The sequence below is a fragment of the Aspergillus flavus genome, chromosome 1, assembly GCF_009017415.1.
Source record: "Aspergillus flavus chromosome 1, complete sequence".
NCBI lineage: Eukaryota > Fungi > Ascomycota > Eurotiomycetes > Eurotiales > Aspergillaceae > Aspergillus > Aspergillus flavus.
Window position 1 is genome coordinate 4794558 of NC_092406.1, and position 17166 is coordinate 4811723.

General features: G+C 47.8%; 7 protein-coding genes across 7 annotated transcripts; 2 read left to right on the plus strand and 5 right to left on the minus strand.

Moving 5' to 3' along the window:
* Positions 1-400: 400 nt before the first annotated feature.
* On the minus strand, positions 401-895 carry F9C07_10847 (putative DNA repair protein Swi5/Sae3; the record flags this gene model as incomplete). The annotated part of the gene is made up of 3 exons (XM_071507507.1): positions 401-560; positions 632-717; positions 806-895. 3 exons carry the CDS (start codon positions 893-895, stop codon positions 401-403), a joined length of 336 nt encoding a protein of 111 aa, XP_071365983.1.
* A 330-nt stretch (positions 896-1225) lies between these two features.
* F9C07_10848 (putative integral membrane protein) lies at positions 1226-2963 on the plus strand (the record flags this gene model as incomplete). The annotated part of the gene is made up of 5 exons (XM_041288002.1): positions 1226-1348; positions 1402-1479; positions 1546-2388; positions 2458-2587; positions 2647-2963. 5 exons carry the CDS (start codon positions 1226-1228, stop codon positions 2961-2963), a joined length of 1491 nt encoding a protein of 496 aa, XP_041140303.1.
* A 242-nt stretch (positions 2964-3205) lies between these two features.
* On the minus strand, positions 3206-4592 carry F9C07_10849 (uncharacterized protein; the record flags this gene model as incomplete). Its single annotated transcript, XM_071507508.1, has 4 exons — positions 3206-4120; positions 4177-4348; positions 4412-4469; positions 4553-4592. The coding sequence occupies 4 exons, from the start codon at positions 4590-4592 to the stop codon at positions 3206-3208; spliced, it is 1185 nt and encodes a 394-aa protein (XP_071365984.1).
* A 36-nt stretch (positions 4593-4628) lies between these two features.
* Positions 4629-7101, plus strand: F9C07_2240724 (uncharacterized protein; the record flags this gene model as incomplete). The annotated part of the gene is made up of 4 exons (XM_071510019.1): positions 4629-4688; positions 5359-6158; positions 6215-6913; positions 6978-7101. 4 exons carry the CDS (start codon positions 4629-4631, stop codon positions 7099-7101), a joined length of 1683 nt encoding a protein of 560 aa, XP_071365985.1.
* Positions 7102-7633: 532 nt separating this feature from the next.
* Positions 7634-11530, minus strand: F9C07_1130590 (RFX family transcription factor). Its single transcript, XM_041288012.2, has 4 exons — positions 11210-11530; positions 10365-11085; positions 9989-10306; positions 7634-9934 (listed from the first exon to the last, which is right to left on the minus strand). The coding sequence occupies exons 1-4, from the start codon at positions 11223-11225 to the stop codon at positions 8323-8325; spliced, it is 2667 nt and encodes an 888-aa protein (XP_041140300.2). The 5' UTR covers positions 11226-11530; the 3' UTR covers positions 7634-8322.
* A 306-nt stretch (positions 11531-11836) lies between these two features.
* Positions 11837-13661, minus strand: F9C07_2200069 (synaptic vesicle transporter; the record flags this gene model as incomplete). Its single annotated transcript, XM_071509470.1, has 5 exons — positions 11837-12390; positions 12451-12897; positions 12985-13053; positions 13117-13314; positions 13382-13661. 5 exons carry the CDS (start codon positions 13659-13661, stop codon positions 11837-11839), a joined length of 1548 nt encoding a protein of 515 aa, XP_071365986.1.
* A 1814-nt stretch (positions 13662-15475) lies between these two features.
* F9C07_10853 (putative succinyl-CoA synthetase alpha subunit) lies at positions 15476-17129 on the minus strand. The gene is made up of 7 exons (XM_041288003.2): positions 16891-17129; positions 16794-16822; positions 16592-16718; positions 16473-16535; positions 16390-16415; positions 16245-16327; positions 15476-16178 (listed from the first exon to the last, which is right to left on the minus strand). Exons 1-7 carry the CDS (start codon positions 17052-17054, stop codon positions 15678-15680), a joined length of 993 nt encoding a protein of 330 aa, XP_041140298.1. The 5' UTR covers positions 17055-17129; the 3' UTR covers positions 15476-15677.
* Positions 17130-17166: the final 37 nt, after the last annotated feature.

The window sequence follows — 17166 nt, forward strand, 5'->3', positions numbered from 1 at the left end:
ATACGTTACCCCTTTACGATCTTCTCTCCTCCCACATTTATCACATGTATGATGCATAGACTGTTGGTAAGGGCGTGCTGGCTTCTGATATAGGATAGAAAACAAAGCATAAAAACATAAGGTCCCGCGACATTCATCATTCAAGGCATGATATATTGAAACAAGTAATCGAAGATTAGCGCTAAGGCAGGAGAGTTAGACACATACAACCAGAGAATCATGCCATGGCTCGAGTAATGACAGGTAAGAATCTGTTGAACACTAAGAGTCCTAGGCGGTTTTATTTTTCTTTTCCTTTCCTTTTTTGTATAGTTAGAACTCTGAAATTACAACGTTCAATGAGCGGATGCCATAGAACCTAGATGACACAAAGTTTGTAGAAACCCACAGTTCAGAGTATTCAATCCCGATCACCGACCCCGTATTCTTTCTGCACTTCAATCTGGCGCACTCCGCGCGCATCAGCAATGAGACCCATCAGGCCTTGTCCAATATCTTTAATCTTATTGTATTCATGAAGTAGACGAATATGTCGCTGGACGGTCGCAGAAGGGTCGTTCCTAGAATTTACTCTATTGTTACGCATCATCCTTGTAAAATTTGCGTCAAAGCCATGATATGGTGTCCATACTTTAATCTAACCTTTGTTTCGGCCAGTTGAGCTTCCATTCGTACCACTTCAGCCTCCAAAACTGCGACCGAGGCATGGAGAGAGGTCTATCAATCCGTTAGCTTCTACTGTTGGCTTTTCGACTGATCCTTAGTTACATGAGTAAGGATCAAAGCAAAGTAAAAAGTCACATACTAAACGCTTTTCCCTGCATGTCTGTTGTTCATGGGTAGGATGTGATTCGTTACCGTTTTTAGTTGCGTCTATTTTATCTCCGCACATCATAGTATTAAACTGGCCTGATCCACTGGTAAGCCACCGAAGGTCACTAATCAGGAGAAATCATGGTTGTAGATTGTAGGAGTGTAGTACGATATAGAGACATTCCAGATATACCAGTAACGTAGGTAACTTTATACTAACTAGACTGGGGTTAGTGCAGGCACTAAGCAGTGGAGTTGGGCCCCGCCAATCCGAGACGGCCGATTTGCGTCTTTCCCCGAGTACCCGTGCTAAAGGCTTATCCTCTTATCCTTTGCCCAAATCGACGTCCATCTAAAGTCTTACTTCCCCTACCTCCATCCGTCATTTTAGTTATTTCGCACCATCTTGAAGATGATGCTGAGTAAATCATATGCGCGGGGGTTACTCGCTGTATTACTTCTGGTCTCACCCGCACTGGGCCATGGTGGCCATGAAAATGTTCCCGAGGGTGCCGCTATCTCGGGAGAACCCATTGTACGTGCCTTAATCGATAGACCAATCCCATCGGACAAGACTGACGGAGGCAGGACTCGACTTTGTGGGTGCATATGATTCTGATGGGGCTTGCCTTTGGTATCATATTTCCGCTGGGAATGGTTCTAGGGGTATGTCTTGCTATTCCCTCCGGTCGGGCGCAACCGTCATCTAACCTCACACGTGTATCTTTGCAGGTTGTACGTTCACGATGGCACGTTCCTTTACAAATAGTTGGCACGATTGTGGCAATTGTAGCCTATTTCCTGGGACATGCCCATAAAGGCCGCCAATTCTCAAAGAACATCCATGCTTCCTTCGCAAATATTCTGATGCTCATGATGATAGTACAAGTTGTTATTGGTTTCTACCTTAAGCTGCACCTTTCTAAAGGCATCCATGGACGCATTCGCCGGGTTATTGTTGTAATGCATGGCGTTATCGGCAAGGCGATGCCAGTTGTTAGTTGGGCTCAGATGCTGTTTGGCGGCATAACCGCGATGGGCTTCTGCCACGATGATCATCTGGGACAGTGTTTAGCCCACTTTATCATGGGCAGCGCCTTCATTGCCTACGGGATCATGCTCACCATCCTTCTTCTTGTCGGCCAGTTTTGGCTACGTCGCTCTGGCCGAAGCCAGGAATTTTTCGACTCGTTGATTATTGCCGCCTGGGGATGTGTCAATACTTTCACAGAACATCGGTGGGGAAGTGACTGGAGCCATAATGATCTGCAACATACCACTATGGGAATTGTCTGGTGGTGTGCTGGCCTTTTGGGCATGTGGCTGAGTCGTAACCGCAACGGTCGGCCGAAGCGGAATTTGATCCCAGCTATTGTCATTCTTCTAACTGGCTATGCCATGTCTGCCCATCCGCAGTTCTTGGAAATTAGCACAATGATTCACACTATCTTTGGTTATACACTGATGGCAGCTGGTCTAACCAGAATAATCGAGATTTCCTTTGTCTTGAAGGATCGAAGCACGTTGAGCTTAGATGGCTCGGAACCCAACAGTTTCCAGTATTTGCCACCATTCGTAAGTATTCCGGTTTTATCGGGGTGCAAATTACCCGAAAGTGAATATGTTTTAGCTAACAATATGTAGCTCTTGTATGCTTCGGGCTTCCTTTTCATGGGCGCCACAGAGGAGCAGATGCAACTTTTGCATGACGCAGGAATTACTCATGTATCATACGTTTTGATCCTGTACAGCATTGCTTTCGTTCTATTCCTTTGTATGTTGAGCATCTCTGGGTATTTTTTACCGTTTTACTCTTCCTGACATGATATCTAGTTGTCAACATCCTCCTCCACATCTATGCCGTACACGTATGGCCTGATTCTGGGAAGAAATTGCCTGCTCGCTCCTCGAGCGAAGAAGAGGAAGCTCAGGGCGCCACTCACGCAAACGGCAGCTTCCTCAACGGCCATGTTCGCTCAAACTCCGAAACACAGCACATTCATGACGCAGAGGCCTACGAGCTAGAAGGCCTAATATCTGACGAGGAAGATGACAGCAAAGCAGCTGCAGACAGCCATACCATGGGTTCCCAAAGAGTCACAGATGAGGAGAGTTCTCCTCTAGTCAGAAAAGAGACTACGAGGGGTTGATAGCACGAGCTTCCCCGCAGAGAGATTTTGGTGAATTGAGTCCATCGTCTACATTCTTTCAAATTATTTCAGGGATTCAAGGAGTATAAATAAAAGCAGATCATAATACGCTCATTTGGTCTATCATACAAATCATAATTATGCCCTAAACGGCGAGGGATTTTAAACAGAACAGCAGGTCTCATAGAATACAAAATGGTGATCACCTTTAGCGTCTAATGTTTCTTCTCTACCCCTGCTATTCAGACGCTTGCTCCTGAGGGAGGAATAATTGGTTGTTGCAAAGTAAGATCGCCGTTCAAAGGGATCGAGTTCGCAGCGGGATGAATGACGGGCATGGCATTCTCAACTTCCGGAGGGAAAAATGGGTGTAAGGGGTAGATAGGAGCGATGGACTTTTCGCCGTCAAAGAGCAAGAGGTTCTGTATAGGTTGCTCTCTGACGCTCAATACATTGATCACGTCCTGGGCTAGCTTACCACCGACAACGGCGGCAACGGGGCTTAGTTCACTTCCGAGATTCTGCAAGAAGGTGCGCAAGAATTCCGAGTCGAGGGTACTAATATCCAGTTTCAATTCTTGATGGCCATCACGGGCGAGTTTAGTGAAGAGCTCCAGGTCTTGACGAGAGAAAGTTGGCATACAGCCTCCGGATAGCTTTTGAAACTCCCACAGTGCTCGGAGACAAGTAAGGAGTGGGGTGACCTGTCGCCGTTTCCGTGGCAGACGAGTGAAGTCTTCCGGGAGGGGAGATGTATTTGCCAAAATCAGAGGCGAGTATGTCTCTCGCTTGGTAACCATCTCGATAACTTTCTCGTTTTCCTTCTTCGTCGTGATATTAACTATGCTCCGCGTCGGAGTCTCTTGGGTAGCCGAAGGGACGTTTGACTTGGATCGTTCGATAACAAAATCGTGTGAGATTAGATCTGCGAATACGAACCCGTAGAACCCGTGCAGCCCTGCTGCGTAGAATGGACGATTTGCGATGCGGCATGCCGCATTTATGGTGGTGTACATTGCGAAGTCCAACTCTGTCGCAATGATGACATCGAATTGTGCAAAAAAGTCGGGTTGCTTCGTGTGTATGTCATCTGTATCGATCCGAAGCTGAACTCTTGGGTTCATTGCATGTATTGAGGAGGCTGCCGCTTGCGCGCGCTTGATTCACGATTAGCATGCCCCTTTTCATAGTTCTCCAGCAAGGCGCAGCCTACATTCTGCCCTTTGTGTTCTTCCGTGACGAAAAATTGGGCGCCCAAATCTTCCTCCTTGACGGTCTCATGGTCAACAATTGTCAGTGTGCCGATACCAGCGAGAACGAGGTTCTTAGCAACTTCATTTGCCAATGCCTTAAAGGTAATTAGAAGTATATTCGCCGATCGTAGCCTAAATGAGATGTAAGTATCCTGCTAGGCGCAAAATGCGCGTCATTGAAGGATGCCAGCTTACTTTTCCTGAGCTTTCACACCCCAAAGACGGATCTGGCGATCATACAAGGCGATCTCATCTGTTCAAGTAAGAGCCCTTACATCAGTTTCGATCTATGCTCCGTACACTGATATCTTTGAGAGTGCATAGAGGTATGTTTACCTGCACTGATAGACTGAGCTGTATTGCTTTGTGGCTCCATGGTGTTGGGTGGATAGTGTCCAACCGGATTCCCACGATGCGGTTCACCTTCTGGTTAGCGACGAGTCAGATGGTGTTGCTTTGCACGAAGTCGCAGGTATGGGGCTAGAGCGCTTCGGGATTGATGAGGGCTCAATAGATTTAAGAGTCAACAGAGCGCTCGCGGTCTGCCGGGGATGGCGGGAACTATCAGAGAGTCGAGGCGCAACGAATGGATGGGGGCAAATCAGTAGATGACAGCTGAGGCAACTTGGATTTTGGGTTAAGAAGTGCCAAGGTCTGTCCACTGAAGTTCTGGTCGAGCTGAGAAGAGCAAAGGAAAGAAGTGTAGGAAGCAGTATGGGTAGTAAGTGAATAAATGATAGACGGATATACCCCAGCATCACGTGTGACGCTACGGGCGATAACCCGCACTTATCACTTGGCCATCATTATCATCTTCACCGATCAACTCCAGACCTGGCCTTTCTTTTGTCTATGGTCATTCCAGGTGGTTTGTTTGTACACTCTGTGGGTTACCTATCCTTCCCCTTAATTCCTCCTCTGCTGGTCCATCATAACCCATTTATCTTTCCCCGATATAGTTCTTCTTCCCCTCCTACCTCTGGCCGTTGAACTAACCGCGGATCGTCTTTACATACAGAATGGTACGTCAAGTGTCGGGCTGTTAGTACCTTATCCCGTCGCCAACCCAGACTTCCTTTTGTACAAGGATAATTGTGTACCTCATATTCGGCGTGTATTGACTATCTTGGCTATAATTGTAGTCGGGAAATTACAATTATCCTCCCGCCTCTCTTCGTGTACCTCGTGGAACCCGTGCCGGTGATAGACCACACTATCCTACTGGAAACAGTTTGCAGCATCTACGAGATCTGTTGCATTCGGAACGTAACCACAGCACTGCCCGCGCCTTAGAGACTCTAAACGAAGAGATAGAAGAATATCGCTCCGGCCGTGTGCGGGACCGGCCAAACTTCGAAGAGACTGGAGCAATGGTTGATAGACAGATCCAGCAACACATCCCGCGCCCAGGCATGCAGAGATTGCACGCTCTAAATGTCGCTGCGACGGACACCGACTCTAGCACCAGTACTGCCGATTCTTCTATATCTTCTAGCGGACACTCTACTCGTCCCAGGGGAAGTGGTAGGACAGGTCGACAAAGAAGGAACCAAGGCCCCACTTCCAATCAGCTTAGAGACGAATCCGCACCCCATACCGCAACTGCCATCGGCATTCCTGGGGAAGCGGATGGGGACCGGTGGAGGATCAAACGTAGGAAGCTCGAATCAGATGACAACAGAGAGGGTTTACAGAGCTTCCGGTACGGTCAGTACGGTCAGGTTGTGTCCGGAGCTCTCAAGATGGAATTGGCTAGCTGCGATGGAGGCACTTATGAAACCGATGGTGAAAGCACATGGCCGGAGAACGTCCTTCGCAATGACTCTTCTGTTTACTGTACAAAATCAGACCGGTGTAATCTGATTTTGAAGCATCGTGGAGAGACCCCGTTCTGCTTAAAGAAGATTGTGATTAAGGCTCCCAAGTCTGGCTACGATGCTCCGTATGTTACATCTGAGCAGCTTGGCTAATCACCGTTTGTTAATAACCATTCACCAGGATACAAGAAGGAATGGTTTTCGTATCCATGACTTCCGACGAACTTCTGGCCCGTACAGCCCAGTACCAAATCCAGTATACATCTTCTCGACGAAGCCGGCGAAATCGTCGGACTGAAATGCAGCCTTCCCAGGAATATCTGAATGCGTACCGGCATGCCCTACAGTCTCTGACTGGCCGGGACTCTTATTCAGAGTCGGATACCGATATCAGTGACCCTACAGGACTAAATGCAGGCACCATCCCTGACCCGGTGTCGGGGTTTCGGGTTATAACAGACTATGATGAGCGTTCCGAGAATAGTGATCACGGCGATCGAAGATATGGGAGCGACTTACCATCACTTGCGGATGTTGAGAGACTACAGATGGACCAGATGGAGGATGATTTTCTTTGTTCGGAAAGCGATGACAGCGATAGCGATGAAGATACATCCGAGTTAAGCACGTACAACCGTCGACACCGCGAGCTACTCAGGCGCGTGACATCCATGCGCCGCCGATACGTCATGGAAAGAAACGGGCAGCCAAGACGACGTCCGGTCCCCAGTATCATTCAGCCTATACCACAATCATCCTTCTCTGGTCCGCACACTGGATCCGATGCTCAGAATCCTAATCTGGAATTGCTAAAACCTCACGCTCGTTTCTTCATTGAACGAACCAAGAGCATGGTCAGCATTACATTCGATCCACCTCCGTATGGCCCCTATTCTTTCCAATGCGGTTGAGCCCGTAGGATTAGAGCTAATCAATATCTATAGTTCCGGGCGATACATTCTGATCAAGCTATGGAGCCCCCACGACGGAGGCAACATCGATATACAGAGCATCATAGCACATGGCTATGCTGGGCCAAGATACTTCCCTGCCGGAGGTTTCAGGTAGATAACCCTCACGGGCTCTTGTCTGTGACATAATGCTAGACTACCGAAGTACTATGTCCGCTTATTCGAATATAAATGGTGGAGTCTTATGAAAAAGATGCCCTAACTGTCCAGGTCACAGCCACTTTCACCTTCGATTATATTTCCGGCCAGCCAGCATGATTATATTCACTCCATTCGTACAAGTAGATTTATCACGCAGCGTGTACTATTGGCGTATTTCCTCTCATCAAATCATGTCCTATGGAGCTTATGGCAGCTTAGATATTGTGGATCAACATGTACTCGTGAGTTCCTCCCACGCGCAATTGAAATGCAACATGGTGCTTTGCAATCGAAGGTCATATGATGAAATAGTGAAAGTAAATCCGGCAAACACTGGGGGCGTAGATCATCAACGTTTTACGAAGAGGCTTGAACTTAAGGATTCCAACCCAGTCAATCAGTACCACTATAGAAGACGCCTGGATTTGATACTAACGGAAGGCAAGCCAGCCGTCGAAGACGCCAGCTACCCGAGGAGCCAGCGACAGCAAAGAGGAATGGTGTGAATTGGAACGGTCAACTGTCCTTTAGGTAAAGAGGTAGCAAGGCGCTGGCCAAAATTATGCGAGAATAAAGCGAAACCCCAATTGTAAAGTAAGAAAAAGGTCGGCCTGTCTGCTAACCAACCGTGTCCAAGACTTAAAGTGGCCACAATCCTCTCTGCCCGGATGGTATAGAGCCTGTCAAAGACCCTAAACAAACGAAATGCAATATGCCTAAGAGGAAAAGGGTAATCCAAAGCAATTAAAAGAGCGTATAGGAAAATGAGGCGTCGTGGAATGAACCATGACAATGAGAAGTTCTGTAGATCATCTGCAAACAGGTTGACCGGAATCTATGTACAACAGGTCGGTCACTGACATGGGAAACTAAAAACTCAAAGAAAGCAATAAGCGATTCAGAGCGGGATCAACCACGCTATTAAATGTGTATGATTTTCAACCTGAAAGGACCGCAGTGCGGCAGGTTGATGTATCTCGACCGATGCTCATTTCTCGTCTCTCGTGCGAAGATCGTCGAACGCCGAAACTTCCTTGTACATGAACGTAAATAATCACCAACCAAAAACAAGACTCCTAAAATGAGGATTAAAACTCCACCCATAAACAAACGAAAACTTGGTTGTTTCTTTTTTTTCCAAAACTTTGACGAAATCAAGTGAATATGTATAGTCAGCTTATATGACGACAACATCGCCTTCAGCATCTGCTGGATCAGAGGCCATCATATCGCCGTATTTGCCCACGGTCATTAGCATTGAATCATCGTCAAGGTCAATCGCGCTATCATCATTGTTTGAGGCATGAAAGCTAGCAATATTTTCGGAAATGTCTGCTGGCTTTTCATTAGGAGCGTTGTTAGATTGTGGTTCTGCGTCCACCTGTGAACGTTCCAAAGAGGATCGAGCCGGGTGGATACTCTCTACCGAGGCAGGCGTATCTAATCCAGATCTTGAGTCAACAGTATTTTGTGTGTTAGGAGCCGTGAAGGATCCATTCTTAACAGAGTCTGGATAGCTAGGCTGCCTCATGGGAATGTTACTTGGTCCCTGTTGATCTGCTCTCGCACTCGCGCTTTGCAATGTGCTCGGAGTATAGCGCATAAAACCACCTTTTTCCGCTTGCCAAAGCATCATTTCATGAAAGAATACTTTGGTCATCCACCAAGCGCTAAAGCTCTGAGCTCCCCCTAATGTTAATCGACGAAGGATGCAATCCCACAACGCATCGACCTTCTCTATGATACATTTCGTACGGTGATTTGGAAACGCGAATGGTAAATTGAGAATGAATGATATCCATTTATCCGGGAAGTTATAGTCATCACCCGTTGAGGACTGCACAGGATACTTATGTGACTGAATGCTTCCTTCTGAATCAGGCTTTGTGTAGAACGGATGGGCGGCGGCAGGGTTCAGATCGGTGATAGGAGTGAGAAGGGCTCGAACATCATGCTTGAGAATTTGTTCGGTGGCCTGTTCCGCGCAGCTTGGGATATTCGCTTTAGAAATCATTTCCTTTGGGTCTACCAGCGTTTTGAAGTCGAACCACATTTGGTTTCTGTTATCAGGGTGACACAGCCACGCTGCGGCTGCATTGGCGGATTGATTGACATCGAGCATGTGCCGGAGAAGGTTACAAAATATATGCGCCGGTATTAATCTTGCTAGGGAGACATGCATCGGTTGCGCTTTGAACGTATCTGCGATATGGGTGGTAAGTCTCTGAGAGATCGAGCTAAAGGTGTCTAGGACGAGCTTCGGAACGACTTGAGTTGTAAGCGGTGCCACAAATGCAATCATTTTCTGGTACATGAGCCAATCACATTCCTTTATCCAGGGGGCGAGGTTAGGGTGTGTTAGAAGCTTCTGTACTGGCACGGTTAGCGTCCCGTGGAAGGCAGAGAAGTAATGTCGTAGATTCCGCTCTTTGCAGTATCGAAAGCTGTCTATGACAGAAATGCAATGTGATCGATAAAGGGCGGCTAGGGCAGCAGCAACCTTCGAATCCGTATTAACGGGGACATAGTCATTAATGTCAGGAAGTTGTAGAGTGTCATTATCAATGGATGAGTCTTCGGTGGTTGGTAGTTGAAGCATCTGGTGGATTATCCTTCCAGAATGGCTTGCTACGTTTTCAAGGGTAGCTGTGGAATCGCCACTAGACCGGGACGAAGTATGGCAACTGCAATCTGAGCTCGGGAAACTCCCCGAGGATCTGGCAGTGAATGAAGTGGTAGGCGAAGGGAAAACTGCAGTGTCTGCAGGAGGCTGCGGTGCGATACTAACACTAGTTCTGATCAGTTTCGAATACATTGACGTGCTTCTTCCGTGATGAACTCACCTCTTCTGCATGGCTTCTCCCACTTTGTGCTCTGTGGATGCGGCTGAACCGGTTGTGTTGGCTGGGATCTGGGGGTTCAAGGGGAGAGGCTTCTGCTGTTTCTCCTCGATGACTGTTAAATCGACGTAGTGGTATTTGGACTCTCCCCGGACTCCGAGCCGCCTAGTCTGTACGTTGGGAAATATGATTCGCACGAGCTTCCCAAAAGAAGCAGGATTCAAAACGGAAACACGCTCGGTTCCACACTTCTCTGCATAGCAGCAGTAAACACGATCGCGCCGAACAGAACCGCTGCTTTTTCTGCAATTCTCCTTCAACCTAGAAGCGCGTAAGGAACAAATTGCAACCGATATAATTGGGTCATTCCGTTGCTCACCATATCATAGCAAAGACTTGCTTTACCTTTTCAGCCTTACCCCCAGCTCCTTCATGTTTAAGGACTTCCGCAGCCATTTGCTTCAGGGAATACCCTTCGTATTGCCGTAGCAGTTTTCGCAGTTCATTGTCATTCGCAAGAGAAGAGTTTGAGCCCTTTTTCTTTTTCGCGCCAGCCTCGGAATTCTCGTTCTCCTCTAGAACATGTTCTGGGACATGATTCTCGATCCCGCTGTCATACATCGCTTGATACTGCGGCATTGGCAAGGAAGATAATCCATGGATACCTGGGGGTATTGAATGGTGGGAGAGGTGGTGGCCATGCATCGCATGACTTGGGAAATCCTCAGCCCTTGGCAGGACGGGGTGATGAGCATCAGACATAGTCGGGTCCAGCGAAGAACCGCTCACGGGATGCGAAAGTTGCTGACCAAATCGCATAATGATTTCCTCAGGGTTTCCTCCAAAGACATTATGGCTGGCGTTGGCTTGAGCCGGGAGGAATTGCGGAAATCCATCAGTAATCTGCTGGTCCTGGGTTTGTTGGGTGGTGTTGGAATGGATGCTGGCAGTAGAGCCTCTAGATCTTGGGCGGCGACCATTCCTTGATACTACGGTTTCCGAGCGCGACCTCATGAGATCTGCTGTCGCGGGACGACTATGTGGCGCTACTATCTGCGTTGTTTGAGATGCAGCACTTGAGGCCTGCGAGGCAGCTCGGCCTGTTGATTCGGTTAGTTAGCCAACACCGGCGAATATTTACACACAAGTACGGCAGTGGAGAGACAGATTAAGACCAATGACAGAAAGTCGGAGGCTCTGCAGGAGGTGGATGCAGCTTCTTACCCATCTCAGGAGGCATCTTTTTTTGGATCTGCCCCAGCACACCACGATGTTTGGTTCCCTCGCTGTTGGGTGGGAGACGGTCGGTAACCACGGGCAATAGCGTCTGTTTTGATCCCTTCCAGCCACCGTCAACCACACGTTTTCGTACCGCAGGGGAACCTCGCGAGATTAGAGCCTAATCAAAGTCAAGTCGAAAGTCGGGTCTTTAGGGCATTAATAGGGTCGGTCTAGCAGCAGACTTGCTATGGAAAGCTCATAGCAGCCGCGTTTCAAGGTCGAAGAATCGTGAGCTGGAAGGAGGATAAACAGAGATCGGCGTTCCTCAAGCAACGACTGCTTTTGCTTGTTTGCGGGAGCGGTCACGTGTGGCTGAGATTATATAAGGTGGCATTCCTGTAGTTAGTTCGTTCGTTGGTATTGGCTTTTCTTTTCCGGTAATAAACAAACACAACAAAGGGATGATCGCAGTCAAGAGATATGATACGAGGTACAGTAATAATGATGTACTGTAAAAAGCGCATCCGCTCAGGGAGTGTATGTACGATGTACAGCTTTATGTATGTATTATGTATGCATCTATCTATGTACAGTACATACCAGACTCCCAGAATCGATCTACGCGATTTTTCATGTACAACCTTTATCTTTCAGTCTCATCTCTCGCTCATGCCGCCATGAAGCTCCGAATCGACTTTCCATCCATAATAGAGGAGCCATGATCAACGTGATCCCCGCAAGCAAGAGAAAGACGTAATCGGGAGTCAGCACGTCCAGCATGGGTTGCATTGCTGCCACTCCAGCAGCTCCCACCAAGCATCTTATCAGGTTATTAACTGCCGTTGCACTTGCACTGGCCCCAGGGTAAAGATCGATGACCAATGCGCTATTGATGGTAAATATTCCCGTTGAACATAAGGCAATCAAGTATTGCAGAATGATGGGAACCGCTATGTGTGTTCGAAGTGAGACTCCATAGACGGCAGTTGTCACGATGAATAGCCCAACAATCCACCAAGTGTGACGCATTCGGGCAACTTCGATAGGAAAATCCGAGTGAGATTTCAAATTGACCCGCGTACCAGATGGGTAGCCATATTTGTCACAGTATTCGCGTTCCGTCAATTTGTGGTTATAGTCCATAAGGTAGCCGACCAGGTACGATCCCGATATACATCCAAACCCTAACAGGTGGCAATCAGCAAACTTTTATCTAGCCATAGTGATGTGACAGTGTGCCTTACCATTCCCCAAAAATGTCAAGCCAACCTCTAATGATGTCAAATGATAGACATCCTGAAAAAGATCTGTGGTGCTGGAAGTCACCATACTCCAAACCGCATAAACAATGCTTCCAAAGAGAAGCGTAACAAAAATATCCTTTTCTGCAAGGAATGTGAGAGGAGCAAGTATAGCACGCCATGTCAATTCAGGCTTCTTCTGGCCGGGGTCGGCCCCAGTTATGGCTCCCTTCTGTCCGATAACCACATACAGGAAAGGCTTATGGATACCTCTCAGCCTAACAGTACCGTTACCAGCGATATGCCTCAGCGTCTCAGGTAGAAATATAAGAATAGACAGAAGGCTCACGGCGGCACATATCGTGAGAAACCAGAAGATCGAGCGGAAACCTAAATACTGAGTCAAGATGCCACCCATAACCGGGCCGATCCCTTGCCCAAGCATACGAACTTCGATGTGTCAGCTTATATCCATACGTTCATGGTGTCCGCCAAGTGCCCAATACAAACGAAGAATGGGTCTAACCAGTATCTTACCTCCTCCAAATATACCCACCAGGCTTCCCCTTTCCGCCGAAGTGGTGATATCACCAATGACACCTGCGCCTAAATAGTGATCCTGTAAGCAACTTATACCTGGCCTTTGGCTATTAATGGGGACAAGCTTACCAATGGAAATTGTAGCCGCACTACCAGCAGCCTGTAGGGCACGAAAAGCCATGAGTTCTCCGTACTTGGTGGACACAGCAAGGGCAACGTTGGCAATCATGTACACAATGAACGTCCCAATAAAGACTGGACGCCTCCCTGTAGCATCTGAAATCGAACCCCAAAACGTGGGTGATATCCCTTGCACGATCATGTATACTGTGACTGTCAAGGTGGCGAGAGACATGCTAACATTCAGGCTCTACATAGAGCTTGGTCAATATACCATCCCTCGAAAGGTCGCACAGGCTGTGTTTTGTTTTTGTCGCACTTACCCTTGACACCTCGCCCAGGGCTGGGAAATAAATATTCGACGATAAGGGGGAGAAAATGGCAGCCATTGAAACAATGCATACCATTTGCAACTTTTTACGACGAGAGAAAATATGATGTGATTTGGATTGGGTAACTTGGTCTTCGAGCTGAGAGTCGGATGGCTGCCTCTCATCTTCTTCAACAAAAGAGACTATAGGGGCCTTGTCGGTATCTGACCTTGCTGTAGCCATGATTACAGCGGTGGAGAAAGTATAGTTCTGGAATCAATTCCCCGAAGATACTTATCTCAGCTATAAATACTCTAAACGGAGGATGTCCACGGATAGCATAGATATCAAACTTCCCAGCGCCAAATCAGTTTCTAATTGAGGGTTATATACTTCTAGTACCAAGGCGTACATCGACTACCCAAGGGAGCAGGAGAAAAGTTACTTGATCCACAATACATGGAGCCTTGCTAGCTCCCTTCCCAAATAGAACAGTACATGTGGAGTGCAAGGAAAGATCGTCACTCCGTGGGACCTAAGGCCTGAATTGATAAGACCTTGAGGAGAACTATTCTCCTGTGTATGGGCAGCGGAGAGGTGGCCTTGAGCTGCATAGAGAGGACCTTCTGGCAGCTCATGCAGCAGTCACCAAAGTATGAGGGATGATCTACGGGTCATTATCCCTCGGCCGACAAATCCCAGATAGAAACATGTATACATAATGTTAGCCCCGTGGGTCCACAGATCGTTAGCGAGCGTATACAAACTTGGCCTCCTCCATGTGAGCCTAATGATTCATAACAAATAACCCCGAGAGACGCGTCAGACAGTGAGATGCATACTAGTAGCAGCATCCCGTGCATATGCAAGACTCTAAATGAAAAGCATTCCAAATTGTAATGTGAAACCAAAAGCCCTATGGTAAGCAAAGATGGAAAACACCTATTACCGGGGAGTCATTACTCAAGTCTACCATGAAAGATTATCCCTCAGCCTCAGTGACGCGGAGCTACATTTAACCCAAGCTTGACCTTTAATGCTAGAATGAATCCTGAGTTGAGACTGTCTGATAAGGCCCCATAAGCTCCACCTTCCCGAAAGGCTTGAAGCGTAATTGCCACGTAACGTAGAGTCGCTGTGTCAATTTGCCTCCTGTGCCTGATCATATCTTACCTACATGAAACACAGCCGTTCGAGAATCAACAGCGTAAGAGAACCCCACCCCCTTTAGTTCTGAGGCAATAATGACCGAGGAAGACGTACGATCGCAAGAATCCATCCGTACTCGTGCAGCATGCATTATCTTTGCTATCATTCTTTCAATCTCATCTTGATATGTGCCAGGGGTAGGCCGGTCAAGGGCCTGCCACGACGAAGGTCAAAAATAGGGAGTACCCACAACAGCTCAAATAGACTGATAGGAAAAAGATGCTAATGACGAAAGGATCTGATTGAGTAGGGGATTTATCGGGGTCCGGACGAGCTGGTGGTTCAGGTCAAGCCAGGCTAGCGTAAGATCGTCCCTGAGTGATCGACACACCCATGTTACAGGGTTTTATTGTCTTTTTGATTTGTATGATTGCCGGCTTCCCTGGTAGATTCGGTAGATCTCCGTCTGCTAGCAAGGATACTACATAAATCCCAGTGGTCTTGGCATCAATTGCGTTCGTGACGATCGCCCAAACTTCGGCTTGCGGAAAATCCAGCCACTGTAGCTATTTTGAGGAGAATTACGACAGATAGGGGGTTGAATGTAATCCATTCCTGGCTCTTATAACCTTGGGGCAAACGTATGAGAGCTGTAAACTAAAGAATCACATCTAGGTCCCCTTTCCAGTTACTCCCGATGATCTTCAACGCTAGCATCTTTGCCCAATTGAGGTTGTTCATCTTTTCTATCTTTAAGGGGGCACTCCATGGTACAACCGACTGACATGCACATCTCACAAGAACAGTTCCAAGGGCTTGACATTATTGGTTCCGGCATTGCGTGTTGCAGACAATTGTAGTGAGGAAACATTCTACGGTAGGCAAGTAGTAGACGGAGTAAAGCAAGGGCCAAAACAAAAGAGAAAAATTTACATGAGGAAACTAATTACTCCCTAGCATCTCTAAACAAAGGAGAACATGAAACAGGAAAAGTACAGGAGTGGCCAAGAGAAGATCATCTAGCAGATTTAGAATATAGGTTTCAGCAGTGAGATGCCACATGCTGGTTCAATCACACACCCCACTCACTCACATCCCACGCTCACTTACTTAAACCAGATCCCGCTTCACGAACTCGTTGAGCAGAGCCTTGCCAAGGGAAGCGGGGCTCCTCTCAACAATGACACCGGCAGCTTCAAGAGCAGAGATCTTCGAATCAGCACCGCCTTTGCCGCCGCTAACGATGGCACCAGCGTGACCCATGCGACGGCCTGGGGGAGCGCTGATACCGGCAATGAATCCAACTGCGGGCTTGTTGTGCTTGTTGTTGGCCTTGAGGAACTCGGCAGCATCCTCCTCAGCGCTACCACCGATCTCACCGATCATGATGATACCATCAGTCTCCTCGTCCTCAAGGAAGATCTTCAAGCAGTCAATGAAGTTGGTGCCGGAGAAAGGATCGCCACCGATACCAACGACGAGGGACTGACCGAGTCCAGCCTGAGTGGTCTGGTTGACGGCCTCGTAGGTCAGGGTACCGGAACGGGAAACAATACCGACACGGCCACGCTTGTGGATGAACCCAGGCATGATACCAATCTTGCATTGGCCCTATACCACTGTAAATATCTGTCCAAATATACCCACAAGATGACACGTTAGGCGATTGTAACTTACGGGAGCAATGATACCGGGGCAGTTGGGTCCGACTAGACGAGTCTTGTTCTGCGTCTTCAAGATATCGGTGATACGAACCATATCTAGTAGAATACCAGTCAGACTCTGGAATCACAGATAGTTCGCATGATACAGGCAAACTTACCATGCTGAGGAATTCCTTCAGTGATACTAGAAGATACAGTGTATCAGCGGTTGATGACTTTATACAGGCCACGATCATCTTACCAAACAGCCAAAGGAACTTCGGCTTCAATTGCTTCTTCAATACCCTTAGCAGCGAGGGGAGGGCTGCAGCCAATTAGCAACATGTTTATAGACCTCCACGATCAAGGGTAGAGCCATACGGGACGAAGATAGCAGAAGCAGTAGCTCCGGTCTCCTTCACGGCGTCGCGCACATTTGCGAAAACGGGTCTGTCAAGGTGTGTCGAGCCGGCCTTCTTGGGGTTGGTACCACCAACGACCTTGGTGCCTAAGTACTGTAAGCTACATTGTCCATATTATCGCACATATCGATCACTGAGGTATGTGAAGGGGAAAAAAATACCGTAGGCAATGGCTTGCTCAGCGTGGAAACTGCGGGAGGACAGAAATGCAACGTCAGCATCATGTATGAAACCACACTTGATCGAAAGTATACATACGTTCCCTGCTTGCCAGTGAAGCCCTGGAAAATAACCTTGGTATCCGCATTTATGCGAAGGTTGTTAATGGTCTCAGCGTAGGCCGGGGCATTGGCATATCCCCGTTGCTGCACAGCGGCAGCATTCCTAAGGGCAGAGGCAGTGCTACGGCGGAAGGCCTGCATGACGAAATCCTGTAGTAGAGGATATAAAATGAAAGGGAGGAGGGGAGATTGCACCAGAGGTGTGAAAGTTGACGTGGAGGAGAAGGGAAATTGATCGGTATAGCAGTTAGGA